Consider the following 26,937-nt stretch of genomic DNA (forward strand, 5'->3'; position numbering starts at 1 on the left):
ATCTTTTCTCCATTTATCATGATGTTGCTTATTGGTTCACTTGTGAAGAGTTTTGTTTTCTTTATCTTGAGGTGTAATCCATACTGAAGATTGTAATCTTTGATCTTCATCAGTAAGTGCTTCAAGTCTTCCTTACTTTCAGCAAGCAGTGTTGTGTCATCTGCATATGGCAGGTTGTTGATGAGTCTTCTTCCAATCCTGATGCCACGTTCTTCTTCATGTAGTCCAGCTTCTCTGGTTATTTACTCAAGATAGATTGAATAAGTATGGTGAAAGATACAACCCTGATGCACACTTTTCCTGGTTTTAAAACATGCAGTATTCCCTTGTTCTGTTATTGGTCTATGTACAGGTTCCTCATGAGCACAATTAAGTGCTCTGGAATTTCCATTCTTCACAAAGTTACCCATAATTTGTTATGATCCACACAGTTAAATGCCTTTGCATAGTGCATAAAACACGGGTAAACTTTCTGTTTACAGAAATATCTTTCTGGCATTCTTTGTTTTCAGCTAAGATCCATCTGACATCAGCAGTGATATCCCTTATCCTTTGTCCTTTTCTGAATCCAGTTGGCATTTCTGGAAGTTCCCTGTCAATATACTACTACAAACATTTTGAATTATCTTCAGCAAAATTTTACTTGCATGTGATATTAATGATATTGTTCGATAATTTCTACATTCTGTTGGATCACCTTTCTTTGGAATGAGCACAAAGGTGAATCTCTTCCAGTAAGTTGGCCAGGTAGCTGTCTTCCAAATTTTTTGGCATAACTGAGTAAGCACCTCCAACACCACATCCATTTGTTGAAACATCTCAATGGGTATTCTGTCAATTCCTGGAGCCTTGTTTTTTGCCAATTCTTTCAGTGCAGCTTAGACTTCTTCCTTCAGTACCATTAGTTCTTGGTCATGTCCTACTTCCTGAAATGATTGAATGTCAACAAGTTCTTTTTGGTACAGTGACTCTGTGTATTCCTTCTGTCTTCTGTTGCTTCCAGCATTGTTCAATATTTTGCCCACAGAATCCTTCAATATTAAAATTCGAGGCTTGAATTTTTTCTTCAGTCCTTTCAGCTTGAGAAATGCCAAACATGTTTTTCCTTTTTGGGTTTCTAATTCCAGGTCTCTGCATGTTTTATTATAATACTTTACTTTGTCTTCTAGAGGCACCCTTTGAAATCTTCTGTTCAGCTGTACTATTTCATCATGTCTTCCATTTGCTTTAGCTACTCTCCATTCAAGAGGAAGTTAGTTTCAGAATTTCTTCTGACATCCGTTTAGTCTTTTCTTCCTTTCCTGTCTTTTTAATAACCTTTTACTTTCTTCATCTATGATGGTCTTGATGTCATTGCACAACTCATCTGATCTTTGGTCACTAATGTTCAGTGCATCAGATCTGTTCTTCAGAGGGGAATATACTCAAGGTCATATTTTGGCTCTCGTGGAATTGTCTAAATTTTCTTCAGCTTCAACTTGAACTTGCATATGAGCAATTGATGGTCTGTTTCAAAGCCAGCTCCTAGCCTTGTTTTGACTGATGATATTGAACTTCTCCATCACCTCTTTCATGGATATAGTCTATTTGTTTCTGTGTATTCCGTCTGGTGAGGTCCATATTTGTAGTCACCACTTATGTTGTTGAAGGAAAGTATTTGCAATGAATAAGTCATTGGTCATGCTAAATTCTTTCATGTAATTTCCAGCATCATTTCTGTCACCAAGGACATATTTTCCAATCTCCAGCTACCAATGCTTCTTCTTTGTTCCCAGCTTTCACATTCCAATCACCAAGAAAACCTATAGAGCAGTTCTACTCCGCAACATATAGGGTCACCATGCATCAGAATTAACTTGATGACAATGGACTTCTGGAATTTTTTGTTTGTTTGTTAGATTTATTTTTTTAATACTATTTCATGGTGAATAAGGTTAAAGTTTACACAGCAAATTAGGTTCCCCTTTAGGAATTTCTATACATATAATTCATTTATATTAATTATGTATTTCACAATGTGTCATCATTCTCATTCATCTCATTCTGGTTGTACCATTTCCAGTATTTTCGTTTCTTTATCTCTTTACCCTTCTCATCTTCACTTAAGAGTAATTTTTGACCATTTAGTCTCATATAGATGATTTTTAAAGGAACTCATTACTCATGTGTGGTATTCTTTATTTTATGAGCCAAACTGTTATTTGGCTAAAGGGTGACCTCAAGGGATAAGTCAGGTTTAAGATTTAAAGAAGATCTCAGGGCAGTAGTCTCAGGGAGTCATCTCGTCTCAATCAGTCCAGTAAGTCTGGAATTTTTAAGAATTCGAGTTCTGTTCCACATTGTTCTCCTTTTCTACCAGGATCTCTCTACTGTGGCCCCAATCAGAACGATCAGTAATGGTGACAGGGTACAGTCTAGTTCTTCTAGTCTCAGGTTAGATGAAGCTGTGGTTCATGTAGCCTCTTAGTCCTATAGACTGTTTTCTTCTCTGAGTCTCTGGTTTCCTTCTGTCTCCTTTGTCCCAGACTGGTAGAGACCAATAGATATAGCTTAGATGGCCACTTGCAAAGTTTTAAGGCTTTTGGGTTTTTTTTAATAATGTCACTGCTGTGGTAGAACATAACATCCTGCCTGGTAGAAGGGTCCATATTTGCTTCTAGGAACTTGCTAAGGCTCCTTTTGACTGAGTCTCAAGCCCTGTGGGGCTTCAGTTGCTGCTTGCTGTACAGTTAGTCATATGCACCCACCTACTACTGGGAGAGTCTTAGAATTCGACTATGGAAGGCTGTATCAGCAGGTTTCTTGCACTTACTCCCTGGTTTTTGTGGTAATATCTTATGCAGCTGGTCAGATTTCCACATACATTCTTAGGATTTTGATTGTAAACTGACCTTTCTGAACTTTAATCAACCAAACAGATAGCTCTTCCTTAAGAGTTTGCAGCTCAGTGAAGGGCTTTACCTAATTTCCGAATGTGATATACATCCTCGTATAAACCTTGCAATTAAGGAGCCATTTAAACTGGAGAGTCCAGAGAATGTAGTCTGCTCAGCACAATTGTAGAAATTGAGTCAGGTAATCCTGGCCCTCATTCCTCTAATGCAGACAAGCAAAGAGGTTCCCTTTCTCCAATTATAAAACAAGATGATGCAGGGTTTCTAAATAGGGTTCATGGTACACTGAATGTACTTATGTTGGAAAGACTGGCCTAATTCACTAAAGCGCACAGTCAGACTGGATCCGGAGAGGGTCCAGAATGGAATAAACACATGCATCTTAATGTTCTATAAATATTTAGGCGGTGGGACAGTTTGTTTTAAAGAAATAATAATTCATGTGAGCCTGTACCCTTCTCAGAAATAGCATTGAAACTATATTTTTTCACTTGTAATCCATTAATAGTTACTTCTGCAAAGAAGAGAATTTCATCAATACCTGAGGGATATCTAACAGATATGTTATTATTTACGTTGAAGAATTATGTTGGAACTAAAAGTCTTATATTGAGCTCTTTCAGAGCCCTTCTTTTTAAGAGCCTGGAGTCTTACTGTATGATTCGTAAACCAAACAACATGGGTCTTGGCTTCGTTGCATTTGGCTAACTAGCTCACAATTCCATTTGGTAATGCTTATGATTTTTAAACAAACCAGCAAACAAACAAATGCCAGCTATGACATAGAGGAAAACAGTAGGCTGAATGAATGGCATCTATGTTTTTTGATACATAAATAAAGGTAAATAAATGGGAAAGGGGAGGGACTCTTTCTAACAGAGGGTGGGGGTGGGGAAGGAATCCAAGAATTCCCTAGTTTTGTAATTTTGATGTGACCTATGGGTGTTTTCATTTATTGTTTGATTTCTGCCATGCTCAGTAATTATATTCCCTTCCCTTAGGCCTCCAAATGTTCCCCCTAAGCCCCAGAAACACAGGAAGTCCAGACCCCGCTCACAGTATAATGCTAAGTTGTTTAATGGGGATTTGGAAACATTCGTCAAGGTACTGGCACCAGCCATCTGGGTGGCTGATCTCCACACTTCTTACTATAATGGTCTCAGCCTCTCATAAAAGGAGGCAGGTCATTATGTCCAAGTCTGTCTTGGGGCTCTTTGCTTTCCCAGAAAATCAATATAATATTTCCTGAAGTCAAAAAGGAAAGAAAATTTGGGTTGAGTGCCTTTAGAAGAGGGAATAAAAGTGGATGCTATTATCCTGCGAAGAGAAAGCTCCTCTTTATTTGGGGAAAAAAAAAAAAAGAAAGAAGGAAAAAGCTTAATTTGTATGGAAAGTAAATGAGCAACTTGATAAAATATTTTGTTTTTAAGGTACAAAAAGATGGCACAAAAAATGTATTTTTAAAGTGCATTTGTTAGGCTGGCTCTGAAGCATAGCAAGAGTTTTGATTTCCCATGACTTGAGGAATTCATTATATTGGATAAATTGTGAGTCCCTGTAGTCTGTATCTTGTATCTCTGCTGTGTTTACTCTCTGTCTTCTTTTTCATTCTGTATTTCTGATAATGCTCTAGCCGAGGACGAAGAAACTCGCACACAAGACATCAGGTATAGTGCTACAGGGAAGTGAGGGCAAAGCAGCTTTCACACTTGGTATCATTTTCTATTCATAACCATGCTTGGCTGTAATAAGATTTTTCTAAGGTCTTTAAAAGAAAAATGTTTGCAGTTTGAAATTAAACAGGTTTGTAAATAGGCTTTATTTAGAAAGGAACTCCGGAAATCAAACACTGACTTAAGGAGAGCAGTCTTCTGTCATAAAAGCAAGGTAGCTCAAACTCCTAGGTTTTATGTTAGGTATTTGCTGATATATCAAATTTGAGTGAAGGCCTTGTGTTAAGGAAAGTCAATATTAAATTCCATATGCATAATTATTGGATTATGCACTCTAGTGTAAATTACACACAAAAAAAGAGGGGTTTTCATTCTCTTCCATAGCTAACAAATTTTATGACATGGGGTGCAGTGTTCACAAAGACTAAATTATGTGGGAACCCATATCATCAATAACCATCCTTAATGATATGTTATAGTTATCTTACTGGGTTTAAAAACATGTTTATTGAACATGTGCACTCATGGTTAAAAAATGTGTGTGTGTGTGCATGTGCACACAGATAGATGCACATGTGCATAGGAAGATAGATTTAAAACTCTCACAGCCTTCAAAATTGGTCTTAACCCAGGAATTAAGTGAAAAAGCCACTGAACAGCCTAAATAGCAATTGCAGTGCCTTACACCATAAACCCAGAAGAACCTTATTCGCTGTAACTTAATATAAAATTATTGTCAGATTTGATTACCTCGTTTCCCAGCCCATGGCTTATAAGCGAGGGCAAATTAGATGGAGCAAGGGGAATAATATAATGAAAGCAGTGAGATGTACAGCTGATGGCCTGGCAGAGAAAGAGAATGTAGAAAAGCCCAAAGAAACAAATGGATGATTCCATTATATTTGATAATACAGTACGAGAATGACCACTTAGGATGATCGGAATGCACATGTTGTATTTTTTAAAGATTTTTTTTTTATTATTAAGAACAGTTAAAGCAAACCAAATCTAGGTACTGAAAAGAAGTAAAGCAGTTACTATGGAAAATTCACCCATGTGAGTTCTTCACCATTCCAACATGCCACATTAATGAAAAACTGGTAATAACAGTGATATAGAGGAAGCACAGGTCTCTACACTTCTGAAAAGTGCTTGACTAATTGAAGTCTCCGCAATATCACTATGTGACCACAAGAATAAAACCATGTTTCCTCTTTTTCCCATAGGGAAACTGAGACACAAGGAGATTGTTTGGATGGTAAATGGAAGACAGCCCATTGTTTTCCATCTTGTGAAATATTTTCTACCAAAGCATCTGGCATCCATGAAATTAAATTAAAACACACACACACGCACATGCAGATACACACATGTTCTCATTTTTTTCACTATAAAATTCATTGTATCTGAATGAAATATTAATAATTAAAAGATTAGCAGTTACCTGTAAAGTAAGGACAAAAAATATGTTGTCAATACCATGAAACATAAAACATTTTTATTTTGAACTTTCTTAGTGTGAACATTTTCCTTTTAAGAACCTTTTATTCTTTGTTTTTCTTTTTGTTTTGATACTAGGTTCAGCAGAGCTATAAACTAATATTCTCCTTTTTTCACTTACATTTAAATGTCTGTTGTCTTTTAGATTACATTGTTACATGAACTGTTCATATAAAGGTTACTCCCCCAAAGCATACTTGAACCTTAAAGAAAAATCTCCTCACGTATACAGTGAGTTTCATTTTAATTGTAGAGCTGTTCCGGAGCCAACAAGTCCACACTAAAGGGCTGTTATTCTTAAGGCATTTATTTAAGAAATTTACACCCCTAACACAAATGAACTAATTAGATAAATTTAATACGGACTCCAGAAGTAATTGAACCATTAGCTGGTTTATACACTGATTGGATTGTCTTAAAACCTAAAATAAAACTGTTCCTCAGAAAGATAATGCCTCAGAAAGGCATTATCCATTTTAGGAAGAATAAAGAGTTTAAATTACTCAACCACATTATTCCCAGTCCTTCCCCTGCTGCTTAATTGCAAAGGTTACTAGATACTGAATTGTTCTAATAAATTAAGACAACCAAGTTCTTGTGTTTCAGAATAAAATTCCTCATGAATTGGGACTTGAGGTCAGCTAAGCAATTTTTAACCCCAAGGTTTATTTCCAAAGATCTAATTCCTTAAAGAGCAGAGTCTTTAAAAGAACATGAAAAATAACTTCATAGTCAGTAACCTTCTTTAACTACATGGAGTGCATGGCATTGATACATATTTAATTGTGTCCGCAGCAGCTCCTTCATCTCATTTGTCATCTTACACACATTTTAAAGCATTTTTAGAATTCACATTTGTTCAGTAGCGTGCAGTGACTCTATTATAAGACGTGCAGAATGAAGGCCAAAAAATGTTCCTTCCTAAGAAAGCAACATCTAATGGGATATGCATTTGTGCGATGTTGTTCTTAATTTTTAAAACATGAAAAACCTGTAAGGGGAGTAAGTTCTGATGCAAACTAAATAAATACATGACGTGTTATAAGTACCTACTAAGCAATTCTGGTATCATGCATCTATAAACATGGAAGCCTTTTTATAAGTGGTGTCACTTCCACGGCATGTTCTCAGTAATCTCAGGATCCTTGAGGTAGCTGAGCGGTTGTCCTGGGTGACTAGTACAACCAGTCGAGTCTAACATGTTATGCTTGTAATACAGAGAGTTCTTTTCAGGTCCATTAAAGATTAATTATTTCTATGAATAACTTTAAAAAATATGAGTGATCCATTTATTCACTTGAGCACATGAGCCTAAGTGTCAGTAAAAGAGATAAATTTGCTTTTGACTTCTCTAGACATAACAGAGTTAATTGAAACAAGATTGCTTTAAATGCATTTACTTTGGTTTGCTCCAGGACTCCAGGACTCATACATGCCTTGGTTAAATATAATTACCCCCCGCCCTTTTCTCTTTTTTTTTTTTTTTTTTCCCTTATTTTTTTTTTTTTTTTTTTTTTAGTAAATACTGTTCATCATGTTGAGGAAGTTCCTTTTTTTTTTTTTTTTTTTTGCCCTTATAGAAGATTTTAGAGGGGGTGAAGTTGGAAAAGATCACTTTCAGCACAGGGATGAAAATCACTCTTTCATTACTGTTATACTGTAAGCTTTCCTTTCACACCTGATTTCTACCTTTTCTTTGAGGTTAACTAGTTTCCATCTCTTTACCCAGGACTCAGGGCAGGTTATCCCCCTCATTGTGGAAAGCTGTATCCGGTTCATCAATCTCTATGGTAAGCCATAAACTACAGAATTCTTTTTTAAAAGATAATCACTAAGAGTATTTAAGTAAATGTGTCTTTCTATTTAATATTTAATTACTGGGGAAGAGGGAACCTTGAAGATGTGATAGAAATTTTATCCTCTTTCCCTTCTGTTCTCTTTAGGTCTTCAGCATCAGGGGATTTTCAGAGTGTCTGGTTCCCAGGTGGAAGTCAATGATATTAAAAATTCCTTTGAGAGAGGTAAGTCTATGTCTGTACCTATAAGCAAACTATATTTAAAAAGTCATCATTTACTTAAGACTAAAGTGGTATAAGGAGCTCTGGTAGCATAGTGCCTAAGGCATTTGACTGCTCACCAGAAGGCTGGCGGTTCAAACCCACCAGCCACTCCTCGGAAGGAAGGTTGGGCAATCCTACTTCCGTAGTGATACTGCCTCGGAAATCCAAGGAGGGGTCGCTATGAGTCGGGGCTGACTCAACAGCAAACAACAACAACAACAAAGTGGTATAGGAGCTCTGGTAGCATAGTGCCTAAGGCACTTTACTGCTAGCCAGAAGGCTGGCAGTTCAAACCCACCAGCCACTCTTCAGAAGGAAGGTTGGGTAATCTACTTCCATAGTGATGTTGTTGTTGTTATGTACCATCGGGTCAGATCTGACTCATAGCAACCCCTCCTTGGGTACCACCTCAGAAACCCAAGGAGGGGTCACTATGAGTCAGGTCCAACTCAATGGCACACAACAACAACAGTGACAGCAAAGTGATATACTCATTCTTTGTATGTTCAAAACTTTCCTTTTGTATTTCCAAATACTACAGTAAGAATTTATTTAGAATAGCTGAGAAATTAAGCCAAAACTATAACCAGTTGCCACCTAATTGACTCCAACTCATGGTGACCCCATGTGTATCAGCAGAACTATGCTTCATAGAGCTTTTTACATGGCTGATTTTTCTAAAGTAGATTGCCAGGGGTTTCTTCCAAGGAGTCTCTGGGTAGATTCATACTTCCTTTTGGTTAGTATTCAAATGCATTAACCATTTTCATCACTCAAGGGTAGACGAGAGTATAAACTTTACTATGATAGGACTGGCATTGACAATCCAAGGTATTACCTGTAAGGATTCTGAGTGGCAAGAATATGACTGGGCCTAGACAGCAGGTCTACCACTAATCTGTCAGTTTATTGTACTGTGGTAGCTTGCTGTGAGTAAGGAGGGTATGCTACCAATATTTCAAATACCAGCAGGATCACCCATGGTGGACAGGTTTCAGCAGAGCTTCCAGACTGAGACAGACTCAGAAGAAGGAAGAGGCCATCTACTTCTCATAGAATTTGCAAGTGAAAACCTTATGAATAGCAATGAAACATTGTCTGATATATTACTACAAAACTTTATGAATAGCCCTAAAATACTGTCAAATATAGTGCCGGAAGATGAGTCCCTCAGGTCAGAAAGCACTTAAAATACAACTGGGAAAGAGCTGCCTCCTCAAAGTAGAGTTGACCTTAATGACGTGGATGGAGTAAAGCTTTCAGGACCTCCATTGGCTGATGGGGCATGACTCAAAATGGGAAGAAACAGCTGCAAACATCCATTAATAATCAGAACGTGGAATGTATGCAGTATGAATGTAAGAAAACTAGAAGTTGTCAGACATGAAATGAACACATAAAGTTCAATATCCTAAGGTTTACTGAGCTGATATGGACTGGTTTTGGCCATTTTGAATCAGACAGCTATATGATCTACTATACCAAGAATGACAAATTGAAGAGGAAAGGCATGGCTATCATTGTTACAAAGAATGTTTTGAGATCTATCCTGAAGTACAGTGCTGTCAATGATGGGATAATATCCATACCCGTACAAGGAAGACCAGTTAATACTACTATTTTTCAAATTTACGCACCAACCACTAAAGCCAAAGATGAAGAAATTGAAGATTTTTACCAACTTCTGCAGTCTGAAATTGACCAAACATGCAATCAAAATGCACTGATTATTACTGGTGATTGGAACATAAAAGTTGGAAAGAAAGAGGAATCATCAGTACTTGGAAAATATAGCCTTGATGATAGAAATGACACCAGAGATCACATAATAGAATTTTGCATGACCAATGACTTATTCATTGCAAATACCTTTTTTTCAGCCACATAGATGGTGGCTATACACATAGACTTCACCATATGGAATACAAAGGAATCAAATGGACTACAACTGTGGAAAGATGTGATAGAGAAGCTCAGTTATCTTCAGCCAAAACAAGTCCAGGAGCTGACTGTGGAACAGACCATCAATTGTTCATATGCAAGTTCAAGTTCAAACTGAAGACAATTAAAACAAGTCCATGAGAGCCAAAATATGACCTTGATTACTTCCCACCTGAATTTAGAGACCACCTAAAGAATAGATTTGACACATTGAACACCAGTGACCAAAAACTTGATAAATTGTGGGATGACATCAAGAACATCATACATGAAGAAAGGAAAAGGTCATTAAACAGACTGGAAAGGGAGAAAAGACCAAAACGGATGTCAGAAAAGACATGGAAGCTTGCTCTTGAATAGAGAGTTGTTGTTGTTGTTGTTGTTGTTGTTGTTGTTGTTGTTGTTATGTGCCTTCGAGTCGGACTGACTCATAGCAACCCCTCCTTGGGTTTCCGAGGCAATATCACTATGGAAGTAGATTGCCCCATCTTCCTTCCGAGGAGTGGCTGGTGGGTTTGAACCACCAGCCTTCTGGTTAGCAGTCAAAAGCAAATGGAAGAAATGACAAGATAAAAAAGCTGAACAGAAGATTTCAAAGAGCAGCTCGAAAAGACAAAGTTACTTATTATGATGTGCAAAGACATGGAGTTAGAAAAGCAAAAGGTAAGAGTATGCTTGGCATTTCTCAGCTGAAAGAGCTGAAGAAAAAATTCAAGCCTTGAGTTGCAATATTGAAAGTTTCTGTGGGCAAAATATTGAACCATGCAGGAAGCATCAAAAGAAAATGTAAGGAATACACAGTCATTGTACCAAAAAGAGTTTGTTGAGGTTCTTCTATTTCAGAAGGTGGCATATGATCAAGAACCAATGGTACTGAAGGAAGGTGTCAAAGCTGCACTGAAGTAATTGGTGAAAAGCAAGGCTTCAGGAATTGATGGGATACCCATTGAGATATTTCAACAAACATATGCTGCACTGGAGGTACATATCTATGCCAAGAAATTTGGAAGAAAGAAAGCTACCTGACCAACTGACTGGAAGAGAACCCTTTTTGTACCCATTCCAAAGAACATGATCCAACAGAATGTGGAAATTATCAAACAATATTATTAATATCACATGTAAGTAAAATTTTGCTGGAAATAATTCCAAACATTTGCAGCAGTATATGGATAGAGACTTCCAGAAACACAAGCTGGGTTCAGAAGAGGATGTAGAACGATGGATATTATTGCTGATCTCAGATGGATCGTGGATGAAAGCAAGATGTTTACTTATGTTTTATTGACTATGCAAAAGCATTTGACTATGTGGATCACAACAAATTATGGATAAAATAGAAAAAATGGGAATTTCAAACACTTAATTGTGCTCACGAGGAACCTGTGCATACACCCGGAGGCTGTCATTCTACTAGAACAAGGGAGGTAGTGTATGGTTTATAATCAGGAAGGGTGTGTGTCAGGGTTGTATCCTTCACCATATTTATTCAATCTGTATGCTGACCAAATAATCGAAAAAACTAGACTATTTGAAGAGGAACATGGCATCAGAATTGGAGGAAGACTCATTAACAACCTGTAATATGCAGATGATACAGCCTTGCTTGCTGAAAGTGAAGATGACTTGAAGCACCTACTGATGAAGATTAAAGAGTATATAGTCTGCAGTATATTCTTTGAGATTCCACCTCATAGAAAATGAAAATGAAAATCACAGCTGGACCAATAAGGTACATCACAGTAAATGGAGAAAAGATTGGAGTTGTCAAAGATTTCAAATTACTTGGATCCACAATCAACACCACTGGAAGCATCAGTCAAGCTTCCTATATGAAGTCAGACTTCATATTGCCCTGGGCAAATCTGCTGCAAAAGACTTCTTCAGAGTGCTGAAGAGCGAAGATGTCTCTTTGAAGACTAAGGTGAACCTAGCCCAAGCCGTAGTATTTTCAGTCGGTTCATATGCATGTGAAAGCTGGACAGTGACTAAGGAAGACTGAAGAAGAGTTGATGATTTTAAGTTGTGGTATTGGAGAAGAATGCTGAAAGTACCATGAGCTCCCAGAAGAATGAACAAATCTATCCTGGAAGAAGTGCAGCCAGAATGCTCCTTGGAGGCAAAAATGGCCAGACTTCTTTGGTCTCACCTACTTTGGTCATGTTGTCAGAGGGACCATTCCCTGGAGAAGGATATCATGCTTAGTAAAGTGAAGAGTCAATGAAAAAGGGGAAGACCCTCAATGAGATGGACTGCCACAAGTGGCTGCAATGATGGGCTCAGTTATAGCAAGGACATAGCTTTGCTATGAGTCAGGGCCAACTCGGTGGCACCTAGCAACAACAACAACAAACACCAGGTATGTGAAAGGCAGCTCATGCCAACCTCCCATCTGCTACGTTTGTTAGGAGCTGTTTCCTCTCAGTGCCATCCTCCAACTTCTTCCCTGTAACCCTGGTTGGAGCTTCACTCTTGTTCATGGTTCTACTAAATTGCTAATTAACACATAATGAGTAGTGAAACCATAGGCTTTACAGACAGACAAACCTAGAATTCAATCAGACTCTTCCATTTACTAATTGTACAATTTAAGTCAAGTTACTCAACCCTTACTATTGCCTTTGTTTCCTCATCTGTAATATTGCTCGATTGTTATGAGGATTAGATATAATCCATGAAAATGCCTAGCTATTTAATAGTGGTTAATAGTTATTCATGCTCTGCAGTTATAATGATTTGTATTGTGTCTACTTCTGGACATATCTGTACCTTCCTTCTTCTCCTTGAGGGTCAAGCTGAGAAGGCAGGTGGGAGAGCATTCACAGAGGACAGGGTCGCCCTCTCTTTCCATCCTATTTCCCCTGATCCATACATGGCATAGAGCCCTCAAAGTTGGAGCATTGATCAAAGAGGTAGTAAACTTAGGACCAGGTTGTTTTCTCTCGTTCCAAATTCTTGGACTGCTGTGATGGCAGATATCGCCCAACTGTATGCAGCTAAGTGTGCCAAGTCTCTTACACTGGACCACATTCAGGATCATGAGTTGAAATGTGGTAAAGCCCCAGGTTTCCATGCCAGCCACCACAGGCAAAGTGCTCCATTATTTTCTTTGGAAATACCCCTGGTATTTGTTATTTGTTTGTGACCTGTTAGGGTGAGGCTTTCTCACAAAGTGTAAAATAATATTTTGGCAAATTCATGTGTAGGGATTCCCCTGCAAACAGGGAAGCGGGAACAGGAAGTCCCTGAAAATAAAGTACTACCCCAAGAAGCAATAATTAAGTTAAAATTAAAATGTACTAGTGTTGTGCAGTTTAGGAGAGAAGCATGAACCTGTGAATAAAAAATGGTTGAGTTTAAGCTGCATATTATATTGAACTTCTTAAAGATTTTGTCTCAATTTAATCCTTAAGGATGTGGGTAGCCAGCTTTGCACCTAATATTTTACTGCTTACTATTTGGTTTCTGCTATTTAAAAAAATATATATATGTGGGATATATATTCTTTAATATTTAATAAAAATTCCTTGATACCATTAAGAGTATGTTTTCAAATTCCTCTGTCTGATTTCAAAATTGCCAGCTGCTCAAGACAGCGTTCAAATGTGCTATCAGTACCCACAGTGCTACTTTGAGAAACAGCTATTTATTTATTTTAATTACAGGTGTTTACAATTAGGCAAACTCTGTAATGCTTCTGATAAATTTTGCTGACCCATATGGCACAGACAGACAGACCTATATTGTGTTTTTTACCCACTGGGATATATTCTCAGAAACACTGAGAATGTAGTATTTGAATTCATGTTGAACTAAGATTACAGATTTTAGCTTTTTTAGAAAAAAAAAAAAAAAGCTGGGTAAAAATTTTAAATCCCACAATATTTTATTTTAAGATTTGGGTAACTTGTAAGGGATTATTTGGTATCATAATATAAAAGAAGCTTTATTTTAGCCAACTATTTTTAGGTTAATCATGGGGTAGGATATCTAAACCAATTATTTTAATTTTAGTACCATATAATCTTTCATAAATAGTGATTAAAAGATGCATGTATATATAGAAATGTGTGTGTGCATAGAAACATATTTTTGTTCAGGGAAAGAAAAGAAGCTCTGTGCACATAACTAATTTTTTTTTTTTTTTTTTTTTTTTAGGTGAAAACCCTTTGGCTGATGACCAGAGTAACCACGATATTAATTCGGTTGCCGGCGTTCTGAAGCTCTATTTCCGTGGGCTGGAAAACCCCCTCTTTCCTAAGGAAAGATTTAATGATCTGATTTCTTGTATCAGTAAGTGGAGTGGTTTTTTTCTTTCTTTCTTTTTTCCTACCAGAATTGCTTCACTAACCAACTTCCTGGAAAAGGCAGTAGCCCCATATGCCCCTCCCCCTGTTACCACCAAATTTCTGAGACCATTTGTTTCATTTCTGGATCCAGCATGAGTCATCCTTGCAGCTGTAGCCTCACCCTTAGCTGAGTGGGATTTGCTCCCGAACATCCCCAGGCCCAGTAGGCACCAAGAAGACCTTCTTAATTGGTAGCAGAAAGGCAGGTTTCAACCAGCTAAGGAGCAGGAGGAAGTTATAAGCATGGGAATGTAATTTTTTTTTTTTTTTTTTGTTACTTTTGGTTCTTAGTTTTCTCAACCAATTTTAGGAGTAGAGTAATTTATCCATCTTTGATTGTTACTTAATGAAATAAGGTAAAATGAGAGGAATGGTTATTATTATGGTACAGGAATATCAGGCATTGGAATCCTAAGCTAATAGGCAGAGATAGTCTGGGACTGTATATGATATATTACACGACCAGTAATCATCAGCAGCATAAAGATGGCAGTTTGCTTCAGTAGGGGCTTTTGTCTTATGATTAACTTATTTCGCTCAGCATAATGTCCTCCAAATTCATCTACATTATGAGGAATTTCATGGATTCTTCATTACTATTTAGTGTTGCATAGTATTCCATTGTGTGTATGTACCACAGTTTGGTTATCCATTCCTCCATTGACAGGCACTTAGGTTGTTTCCATCTCTTATGAATAGTACTGCTATGAACATGAGTGTCCATATATATATTTCTGTCCCAGCTCTCACTTCTTTAGGATATATACCTAGTAGTGGGATTGCTGGATCCAGTAGTATTCCTGTTTTCAACTTTTCTGTTTTCTACAGTGGTTGTACCATTTTACAGTCCCACCAACAGTGTATAAGAGTTACAATCTCTTCACACCCTCACCACCATTTGTTGTTTTCTCTCTTGTTGTACTTTGTTATTACTGCTGGGGTGAGATTATATCTCATTGTTTTGATTTGCATCTCTCTGGTGGCACAGTGCCTAAGGCCTTTGACTGCTAACCAGAAGGCTGGCAGTTCAAACCCACCAACTACTCCTCAGAAGGAAGATTGGGCAATCTACTTCCATAGTGATACCATCTCAGAAACCCAAGGAAGAGTCGCTATCAGTCAGATCCTACTCGACGGCAGTGAGTTTGGTTGGTTTTGGGGGCTCTGGTGGCATAGTGCCTAAGGCATTTAACTGCTAACCAGAAGGCTGGCAGTTCAAACCCACCAGCCACACCTTGGAAGGCTAGGTAATTTACTTCCGTAGTGATACCGCCTCAGAAACCCAAGAACGGGTCACTATGAGTCAGGTCTCACTCGATGGCAGTGAGTTTAATTGAGTTTAACTGCCTGATGATCACAAGCATTTCTTCATGCGTTTTTTGGCCATCTAAATATCTTCTTTGGTGAAGTGTTCATGTCTTCTGCTCATTTTTTAATTAGATGGTTTGTCTTTTTGACATGGAGTTGTTGGAGGTTTCTATAAACTTCCATTGGATGTTTTCAAATACCTTTTCTGCATCAATTGATATGATCATGTAGTTATTTTCATTTATTTTACTTATGTGAAGTATTTGTCTGTAGTCATGAGGGATATTGGTCTGTAGCTTTCCTTTCTACTGGTGTCTTTACCTAATTTTGGTATCAGGGTTATGCTTGCTTCATAAAATGAAATTGGGAAGATTCTCTCTTTTTCTGTGTTCTGAAACAGTTTGATCCTTCTTTCCATATCCTTACCACTATTGCCTTAGGTTTCTCTGACTGGCAGAATTCTCCAGTGAAGTCATCTGGGCCAGGACTTTCTTCTGTTGGTAGTTATTTATTTATTTATTTTTAATGACCTGTTCAATTTCTTCTTTTGTTCTGGGTCTGTTCAAATTTTCCACCTCAGTCTGTGTTAGTTTAGTGTTTCTAGAAATCTGTCCATTTTCTTCTAGGTTTTCAAATTTGTTGGAGTACAGTTTGTCAAAAGTATCCTGATATTATCCTTTTTATTTCAGTTGATTCTGTTGCCCATTTTATTTCTTATCCATGTTATTTGCATCTTCTCCTTCTTTTCTTTTGTTAAATTTGCCAGTGGTTTGTTGATTTTATTAATCTTTTTTAAAAAAAAACAAGTTCTAGTCTTACTGATTCTTTCTATTGTTTTTCTGTGTTCTGTTTCATTTATTTCTGTACAAATCTTTATTGTTTCTTTTCTTTTGGTGACTGTAAGCTCTTTATTGCTGCTCTTTTCTAATTTTTGGATAGTCTGGGTTAAGGTGTTGATTTTGTCTCTTTCTTATTTCTTGATGTGTGCATATATTGCTATAAATTGCCCTCTGGTCACTGCTTTTGCTGTGTCCTAAAGATTTGGGTATGTTGTATTTTCATTCTCATTTGCTTCAAGGAATTTTTTAGTTTCTTATTTATTCTATTACCCAGTAGTTTTTTAAGGAAGGTGTTATTCAATTCCCTGGTGTTTGCTTTTTTTCCTTGATTTTCCCTTTGTTGATTTCTAATGTTATAGCATTGTTATCTGACAAGATTCTTTGCAGTATTTTGATGTTTTTTAATTTATGGAGGCTTACTTTGTGGCTTAATGCATGGTCTGTTCTGAAGAATGTGCCATATGCACTGGAAAAGAACGTATGTTGTGCTATTAGGTGAAATGCTCTGTATATGTCTGTAAGGTCAAGTTTGATTGGTTGTATGATTTAGTTCTTTTGTGTCTTTGTTGAGTTTCTTTTCAGTTGTTCTATCATTCATTGAAAGTGATTTATCAAAGTCTCCTACTATTACTGTGGATTCATCTATTGCTCTTTTAAATTCAGGTAAAGTCTGATTTATGTATATCTGGGCTCTTCATTGGATGTGTAGGTATTTATTATGTTTATGTCCTCTTGTTCAATTAATCCTTTAATCATTATATAATGTCCTTCCTTGTCTCTTGTGGTCATTTTTGTCTTAAAGTCTGTTTTACCAGAAGTTAATATTGCCACTCACCTTTTTTGACTGTCATTTGCTTGGTATATTTTTTTTCCAACCTTTGATTTTTATTCTGTTTTTTTTTGTTTTGTTTTGTTTTGTTTTGTTTTTATGTCTAAGGTATCTCTCTTGTACACAGCATATTGATGGGTCATGTTTTCTGATCAATTGTGCAAGACTCTGTATCTTGATTAGTACATTTAATCCATTTATATATAGTGTAATTATTGACAAGTATGAATTTATTGCTGTCATTTTGTTATTTTTTTTGTCATGTTGCTAATTTCTTTGTTCAGTATAATTTTCTGCACTGAGCTCATTTTCTTTATGAATCATGTTGCTATCTCCTTTGTTGCTATTGTTTTAGTGTTTGCTAAATATTTGTGCCTTTTTAATTTTTATAATAAGGTGTGTTATTTTCTTTCAAGTTACCCTATCTTTTATTATTCTCTTAAGTTTAAAACTCTGTTATCATCTTGACTTCCTCTCCATTTGGAAGTTCTGTACCTATACTGTTTATTCCCTCTTTTTGGTGTGTAGTTGTCCTCATTTAGCAATTGGTATCTCTGGTTCCCTATTTATAGTCTTGTAAGTTTATTTTACTTGAGACACTTCCAAATCTGGGTTGTTTTCTGGGTTATATTGTCATGTGTGTTAATCATCAGTTGTTGACTGCTGTTGTTGGTTCTCTGTCTGAAGGATTCCCTTTAACATCTCTTGTAAGGTTGGTCCAATTTTTACAAACTCCCTTAATTTCTATTTATTTGGAAATGTCCTAATTTTGCCACCATATTTGATAAGAATTTTGCTGGGTATAAAATTCTTGATTGATAGTTTTTTCTTTCAAAGTTTTATATATGTCATCCTATTGCCTTCTCTCCTGCCTGCTTTCTGCCAAGAAATCAGAGCTTAGTCTTATTAGTTGAACTTTGTGGGTAATTTTTCATTTTTCCCATGCTGGTTTCAGGATTCTTTATTTGTCTGGTTTTGGTAAGTTTGATTATGATATGTCTTGGTGATTTTCTTCTGGGGTCTATCCTATTTGGGGTTCATTGAACTTCTTGAATGCATATCTTCTCATCTTTCATCATAGTAGGGAAATTGTCTCCCAGTAACTCTTTGACAATTCTCACTGGTTTTGTCTCTTCTTGTTCTGGAATTCCAATCACACTTAAGTTATTCCCATTGATGCTTTCACACATAAATCTTAGGCTTTCTTCTTTTTTTCAATCTTTTTTCTCTTTGTTCCTCTAACAAAGTAATATTGAGAGATTTGTCTTCAGTGTCACTTATTTTGTCTTCCATTGATTCATTTCTACTCCTTTGCCCTTTCAATATGTTACCAATTTTGAAATCTTAGTATTAATCTTCTGAGTTTCTATTCATGATTTTGTATGGTTTCTGATTTTTCATTTATTTTGTCTTGTATTTTCCTAAATTGTTCTAGAGTTCTGTCTGTATTTCCTTGATTTTGTGAGTGTTTCCTTGATCTGTCTCTCATTCCATTGAAGGTACCTAAATATAATGCATTTGAATTCCTTATCAGGTAGTTCCAGTGCCACTTCTTCAGGAGGGTTTTCTGGCTCCTTTGAACTAGCTTATATTTCTTTTTAGGAAATGGAATTGTCAGTATCTCTGACACATTGTGATGTCTTTGTATTTATATTTAATTGATGACTGTTTGTTGGTGTGATTTTCCTAGGTTTTTGTTTTGGTTTTTTATTTTATTTTGTTTTGATTTATCTGAGCAAGTAGGAGTTGTGTGTTATTCTGTTTGCTAGTTTGGCAGCACTTAAGTACTTACCACCTGTCTCTTAGTGACTGTGATGGAGGATAAGAATGTTGCACATATCTGTTAGCTGTTTGTGTAGAATAATTGAGGGCAAGTTGGGCTGGTATTGGCTGCTGTCTGACGTTGATCATTGGTACAGATGCTGGTGATGGCCCTCACCCAGTGGGTGAGGCTGCAGGAAGTACATTTGTGGTTGGGTCCTATGGGTACGGTTGCTTTCTGGTCATCAGCCACCAGTATGGTTGCCCAGGTAGTCCTCAGCAAGCAGAGCCAATTATCAGGTTGCTTCCTGGATTAGAATGCACCTTGCACATATTCAAAGTGGCCATGCCATCAGGCCAGCTGACAGTCTACAGCTCTGTTTGTCTCCTTATTAACTGTTTTCTTACAGTTTCTTCTACATTTTATCCGCTTCTTTATCCTTCCTTTCTAAGCTCAGGGTTCCAAGATAATCTGTTTCCATTGGTTTCTCATTTCCTTATTGTAGAGGGTCTGTGTAGATTGTCTACCTATTCTGCCATCTTGCTGAAAGTCCTTCCACCATACTGTTAATGGAGAAACCTTCATATCCTCAAATCCACTCCTGTCCCTCCTCCACACCTAAATCACTAAGTTCTATTAATTTGACCTCAGAGAAATTTCTTTATCCTTCTTTCCCCATCCTCACCACTATTGCCTTAGGTTTCTTCCTGGGACTGTTGATGTTTTGTTGTTGTTAGCTGCCATTTAGTCAGCCCCTGATTCATGGTGACCCCACACACACACAACAGAACAAAACACTACCCATTCCTGCCCTATCCCTTTGATCAGAGGGTCCGTCCATTGTGATCCATGGGGTTTTCTCCATTGGCTGATATTTGGATGTAGGTAAACAGGCCTTCCTTCTTAGTCTGTCTTAGTCTCTGTTTTGGTTATCCAGTGCCACTCTAACAGAAATACTGCAAATGGATGGCTTTAACAAATAGGGATTTATTCTCTTACTGTTTAGGAGGCTAGAAGTCCAAGTTCAAAGTGCCAGCCCTAGGGGCTGGGTGAAGGCCCCTTGACCTTGGCCTTCAGCTCTGCCTTTTGCTCCCAGCCCACTGAAACTGGAGGCTTCTCTTAACTCAGGCAGCTGCTGACTACTGTGGCTGACAAACCCCAGGTTGACAAGTAAAATGGCACAGTCCCAAGATTATCAAGCAGCATGGCAAGCCACTAGTTGAGCAGTCTCAAGATTGGCAGACATCATGGCAGACCACTGATGACTCAGCCAAATGCAGGATCCAAATGTACCAAGAAGCTAGAGACCTTCCTCAAAGCTTCTGCTTATATACTGCAAGCAGACCACATCCCTAAGGCAGCTACTAGCTGCTCACAGTAGATTCCACCATGGAGTTGATTACCAGTATCATCATGGGAAATAACTACATCCAGCTGCCCAGCCACTGAAAACCAGGCCCAACCAAATTGATGTTGTTGTTGTTGTTGTTGTTGTTATGTGCCATCGAGTTGGCCCCGACTCATAGCGACCCCTCCTTGGGTTTCCGAGGCAGTTATCACTACGGAAGTAGGATTGCCCAAAACCTTAATTACCACAGTCTGGAAGCACTGCTGAAACCTGTTCAGTATCATAGCAACATGCTATGATAATGACTCCACTATCAATGACTGTTGATAGATGGTGGTTGTAAATGAAGTGCATTGGCCAGAAATCGAAATTGAATCTGCTGAATGGAAAGTATGAATTCTACCATTGAACCACTGTGGTAGTTGTGTTAGTCTGTCAACTTGGCTGGGCCTGGTTGAGTGGCTGGGCAGCTGGTAGTAGTTATTCCCCATGATGAGACTGGCAATCAACTCCATGGTGGGATCTACCACAAGCAGCTAAGTAGCTGCCTTTGGGATGTGGTCTGCTTCCTGTATATGAGGAGAAGTCTTGGGAATGGTCTCTAACATATGGCATGCTTGGGCCCTGCATGTAGCCATGTCATTGCGGGCTTCTCAGCCTCAGTAGCCAGCAGCTGTCTGAGTGAAGAAATGCCTCTAACTCCAGTGTGCTGGCAACAAGAGGCAGAGCTGAAGCCCAAGGCTGAGGAGCTTTCACCCAGCCTCTAGAGCTTGGCACTTTGAACTTGGACTTAAAGCCTCTAAAATGAAGAAGATAAACTGTTTGTTTAAGCCATCCCATGTGTGGTATATTATTGTCAGAGTGGTACTAGGTAACCAGAACAACCATCAGTGGCCCTATTGTTATAAAAACCAAAACTAAACTCACTGCCATCAAGTACATTCGATTGATAGTGCCCTTTCCTTGGGTTTCTGAGGTGGTACCTCTACAGAAGTAGATTGCCCAATCTTCCTTACGAGGAGTGGCTGGTGGATTTGAACCGCCAGCCTCTGGTTAGCAGTCAAGTGCCTTAGGCACTACACCACCAGAGCTCCTCCTATTGGTATGGCTTCTTAAATGTAGTCCATAGTGACATAACTCAAATCTGTACTTTGGAATCTAGGTGCAGTGTGGAGGATGGCATGATGAGGGGTCAGGGATAGAGTGTAAAACTTAGATCTATGGGCTACATTAGCTACATTAAGTAGTTCATAGATCTAAGATTTGCACTCTATCTCCAACCCCTCATCATGCCATCCTCCACACTGTACCTATATTTATTCCAAAGTACAAATTGAGTTATGTCACTCTTCCCTGTTCAGAGACTATTTCAGTATTTCCCAACTAAATACAAAGTCCCTGGTATGACCAAAAGATGTTTTCCCTCTATCCAGCCTCTTCCTACTGCTATACACTCATCTCCTGCTGCCCCTACCTGGTTTACCTTCTATTTCATCAGTAGCAAACTGCAAGCATGCTGGATCATCTCACACACAGCCCATGCCTTTGCCAATGCTGATCCCTCTGCCATCTCTGCTAGCCTGTCAACGTCTGTTAGGAAGGCTTCATCAAACTCCCACTCCTCACAGAAGGTCATCCTACCCCTCCTCCCCAAGCACAATTAATCACCTACTCCTATGCCAATGTTCCCACCTTATACATGACTGTAACTTCCCTTTCATCCAATCATAATTTTTTAACCTCTCTTCGTCTACTAGACAGTGTGTATAGGAAAGAGGTTAGGACTACAGGCTCTAGACTGTAACTGCCTGGGTTCAAATCCTAGCTCTACCATTTGCTGTGTGACCTTATGCATGTTTTATAACCTCTCTGCACTTAAGTTTTCTCATCTATAAAATAGAGAAAATGTCACTCCCTATATCATGGGGTTATTATGAGACTTAATGAGTTAATATATGTAAAGTGCCAAGAAGAGTACGTGGCACAAAGTATGCTCAATGAAATGCCTCTAGTTAGCTCCACAAGCCCATGGCTTTTGATGGAGTATTAATTTTTATAACCCCAAAACTTGATATAGTTAATTCCAGGCACATAGTAAGGACTAAACATATCTTTATTAAATAGAATTTAAATGAAATAAATTGAAGAATCTAAAGACCACCAAAAGTTACTTTGTTGGCATCTGTTCCTAAAGTCTTAGCTCTAGTGAAGCACTGTCCTTCCCGTCTAGCCTTCCCACACCATACAGTCAGATGTCCTGTGTGGAATTCAAAAATGAGCTTGCATGTCCAAGGCCCTCACATAGCCTGAGTCATCACAGCCGGCCTCTGACCCAGCTGGAAAGAACTGAAAGGAAGTGTCACAGTTCTGGAATTCTCCTCTGGCCATTTCCAAAGAGTTCCCTTACATCCTAGCCACAGAGCTTAAGTCTGGAAAAAGAATCAGTATTCTACAATGCTTAGTGGTTTTCTAGGTACATACATCATATCCGCTATAATGTTGACATGTACCAATTGGGAAAAGAGCATTGGTTACGTTGTCAGTTAGCAATTTAAAATTATTTCTCACTTTCATTGAATGAAAAGTAATATTTCTTTGTAGTTATTGAAAACTGAGGCCATAAAGTTTGAAATACCTAGGTTCAAATCCTAGCTCCACCACTTACTAGCTTTGCAATCTTGGGTATATTACTTAATCTCAGTAAATATCAGCTGCTCCTGCTGTGTGAAGAATCAATGAGATAATCCATATAAAGTATTTACCATAATACCTGGCACATAGTAAGCCTTGAAATATTGCTCGATATTGTCACTACTATTACTGCAATTATTCCTGAATTAGCCACTTACCAATTTGTCCCTCCTGCTAAATGTGTCTTTGACATAATTACATCACATGAATTTAGAAATAATGTGAGTATAATCCAGAAGTTGGATTAGTTCCAGCAGGATTTTCCCCAGTGCTATAAGTGTTTTGAAGCAAAGTTGAGCTTTCTCACAATTAAAGAGTTAACATAGCCTAATATAAAAGACTACAGGAAAACAGCGTAAAGTCTACAGAACTTTCTTTCGTGTAAGCAGTGTCTGAGATGCTTCAAATTTAAAGTAAGAAGTTGCAAAGATGTTTTTCCTGTATTAAAACAATAGATTAATAATCTTGGTCTCACCTTGGATCAGTTTCTCAATTTTGATGAAAATGCTCTCTGTTAGCAACGAATGCTTTCTTTGACCTACCACTTGCCAGAAGAAGCAGGTATCCTGGGGTTTAACCTGCAAAGGAGTGACTGGCTCTGATGCTGAGTGCATATGCCAGTAGAAAATTAACTGTGCCAATAACTTTTATAAGATTATTAATGTTTTTGCTAGTACTCTGGTTACATAGTTTTGTAAGTGTTGAGGAGTATGTTCTAACCTTATTTTTCTCACAAGTCCTGTTATTTTTAGTGCACAATTTTGCAGAATGGGAGATCTCTCAAAAACATGTAGTGGCACTATATATAAAAACTCCTTTTCCTCCATCATCTAACCTCTTAAAAAGATGAGATTCCTGCCTATTACTGAGTTATCTGTGAGCAGCAGGCTTATTGTCTTACCAGTGTGGCCATGACGTATATGTAACTTTCCTGGGTTTTCAGTAAGATCTTGAGAATAATATAGTATGTCACTCATTATTATAGTCCCTCCATGATATTACAAAAGGAGCTCTGGTAGCATAGTGCCTAAGGCATTTGACTGCTAACCATGAGGCTGTGGTTCAAATCCACCAGCCACTCCTCCGAAGGAAGGTTGCCGTTGGGCAATGTACTTCCATAGTGATACAGCCTCGGAAACCCAAGGAGGGGTCACTATGAGTCAGATCTGACATGACAGCAGTAAGTTTGTTTTATTTTTTCGTTTGTTTGTTTGATGTTACAGTCTTCTGATAATTTGACCAAGTTCATTACTTATCTACAATGTGCAAGGCTCTCTGGATATTCACAAAATTGACTCTTGCAAAAAGGGTGTGGGGGCAGTGCCTTCCTCTGACCTCCTCTAGCTTCACAGGGGTAGAGAAAATCAGCAGCAGCAGCCCAAGGCTCATTCTTAAGACGCAGAAGTCAGACATGCCACCTCCCTCCAACTGATTTACCAGTTCTGACACCAGCTGTCCCTCCCATGGGGCTCTACTTCTCTGCTGGATTTTATCATTCATTACAGTAGCCATACAGAACTCAGAGATGGTGTTCATAATTATGGGGTTTATTTGGAAGTTTTGTTGTTGTTGTTGTTGTTGTTGTTGTTGTTGTTAGGTGTCATCGAGTTGCTTCCAAATCATAGTGACCCTATGCACAGCAGAACCAAACACTGCCCTGTCCCACACCAGCTCCATGATCCTTGCTATACTTGAGCCCATTGCCACAGCCACTATATCAATCCATCTCACTGAGGGCCTTCCCCTCTTTTGTCGACCCTCCACCTTACCAACCATGACCTCTTACTCCAGGGGAATGGTCCCTTCTTACAACATGACAAAAGTAGGTGAGACAAAAAGTCTGGCCATTCTTGCTTCCAAGGAGCATTCCGGCTGCACTTCCCCGAGGACATATTTGTTACTTCTTTTAGCATTCCATGGTACTTTCAGCATTCTTCGCCAGCACCACAACTCAAAAGCATCCACTTTTCATCAGTCTTCTTTATTCATTATCCAGCTTTCACATGCATATGAGGCAATTGAAAATATCATGGCTTGTATCAGGCTCACCTTAGTGTTCAAGGAGACATCTTTGCTCTTCAGCACTTGAAAAGAGATTTTTGGCAGCCGATTTTCCCAGTGCTATATGTCATCTGATGTCCTGACTGCTGCCTCTATTGGCATCAATTGTAGAACCAAGCAATGTGAAGTCTTTGACAACTTAAGTCTTTTCTCCATCTATCAATATGCTGCTTATAGGTCCAGTTGTGAAGATTTTTGTTTTCTTTATACTGAGATGTAATCTATACTGAAGACTGTATTTTTCAATCTTCATCACTAAGTGCTTCAAGTCATCCTCACTTTCAGCAAGCAATGTTGTGTCATCAGGGTATTGCAGATTGTTAATGATTCTTCCTCCAATCCTGATGCCACATTCTTCTTCATATAGTCCAACTTCTTGGATTATTTGCTCAGCTTATAGATTGAATAAGTATGGGGAAAGGAAACAATTCTGACACACTCGCTTCTTGATTTTAAACCATTCTGTGTCCCCTTGTTCTGTTTGATGGATACCCTTCTGGTCTATGTACAGGTTTCTCATGAGTACAATTAAATGTTCTGGAATTCCCATTCTTCTCAATGTTACCCATAATTTCTTATGACCCACACAATCAAATGCTTTTGCCTAGTCAATAAAACACTAGTAAACATCTTTCTGGTATTCTTTGCTTTGAACCAAGATCCATCTGACATCAGCAATGATATCCCTTGTTCCACATCCTGTTCTGAATCCAGCTTGCATTTCTGGAAGTTTTCTATCAATATATTGCTGCAACCATTTTTGAATTATCTTCAGTAAGACTTTACTTGCATGTGATATTAATGATATTGTTCAATAATTTCCACATTCTGTGAGATCACCTTTCTTTGGAATGAGTACAAATGGATCTCTTCTAGTGAGTTGGCCAAGTAGCTGTCTTCCACGTCTCTTGGTGAAACTGAGTGAGTGCCTCAGTGGTGCATCTGTTTGACGAAACATCTCAATGGGTATTGTGTCAATTCCTGGTGCTTTGTTCTTCACCAGTTCCTTCAGTGCAGCTTCAAGTTCTTCCTTCAGTACCATTCGTTATTGATCATATGCCACCTTCTGAAATGGATGAAGATCAACCAGGTCTTTGTGGTACAATGACTCTGTGTATACCTTCCATCTTCTTTTAATACTTTCTGCATCATTCAGTATTTTGCCATAGAATCTTTCAATATTGCAACTCAGAGCTTAAATTTTTTCCTCAGTTCCTTCAGCTTAAGAAATGCTGAACATGTTCTTCCCTTTTAGTTTTCTAACTCCAGGTCTTTGCACATTTCATTATAGTAATTGGCATTGTCTGCTCAAGCTGCTCTTTGAAATCTGTTCAGCTCTTTTATCTTGTCATTTCTTCCATTTCCTTTAGCTACAATCCACTCAAGGGCAATTTTCAGAGTCTCTTCTGACATCCATTTTGGTCTTTTCTTCCTTTCTCATCTTTTTAATGAGCTCTTGTTTTCTTCATGGATGATGTTCTTGATATCATACCATAATTTTTCTAGTTTTTGGTCATTGGTGTTCAGTGCATCAAATCTATTCTTTAGATGGTCTCTAAATTCAGGAGGGATATATTCAAGGTCATATTTTGGCTCTTGTGGACTTGTTGTAATTGTCTTCAACTTGCATATGAGCAGTTGACGGTGTGTTCCACAATCAGCTCCTGGCCTTGTTTTGACTG

General features: G+C 38.1%; 1 protein-coding gene across 1 annotated transcript in view; it reads left to right on the forward strand.

Annotated features, from left to right (window-relative positions):
- Positions 1 to 26,937, forward strand: part of SRGAP1 (SLIT-ROBO Rho GTPase activating protein 1) — a 460,449-nt gene that overhangs the window by 401,023 nt on the left and 32,489 nt on the right. The window contains 4 exon segments of the mRNA XM_007942730.1: positions 3,896 to 3,998; positions 7,797 to 7,857; positions 8,011 to 8,088; positions 14,227 to 14,361. Of these exon segments, the coding sequence (XP_007940921.1) occupies positions 3,896 to 3,998; positions 7,797 to 7,857; positions 8,011 to 8,088; positions 14,227 to 14,361 (377 nt within the window).

Source organism: Orycteropus afer, unplaced genomic scaffold (assembly GCF_000298275.1).
Source record: "Orycteropus afer afer isolate SDZICR_OR568_19922 unplaced genomic scaffold, OryAfe1.0 scaffold00097, whole genome shotgun sequence".
Lineage (NCBI taxonomy): Eukaryota > Metazoa > Chordata > Mammalia > Tubulidentata > Orycteropodidae > Orycteropus > Orycteropus afer.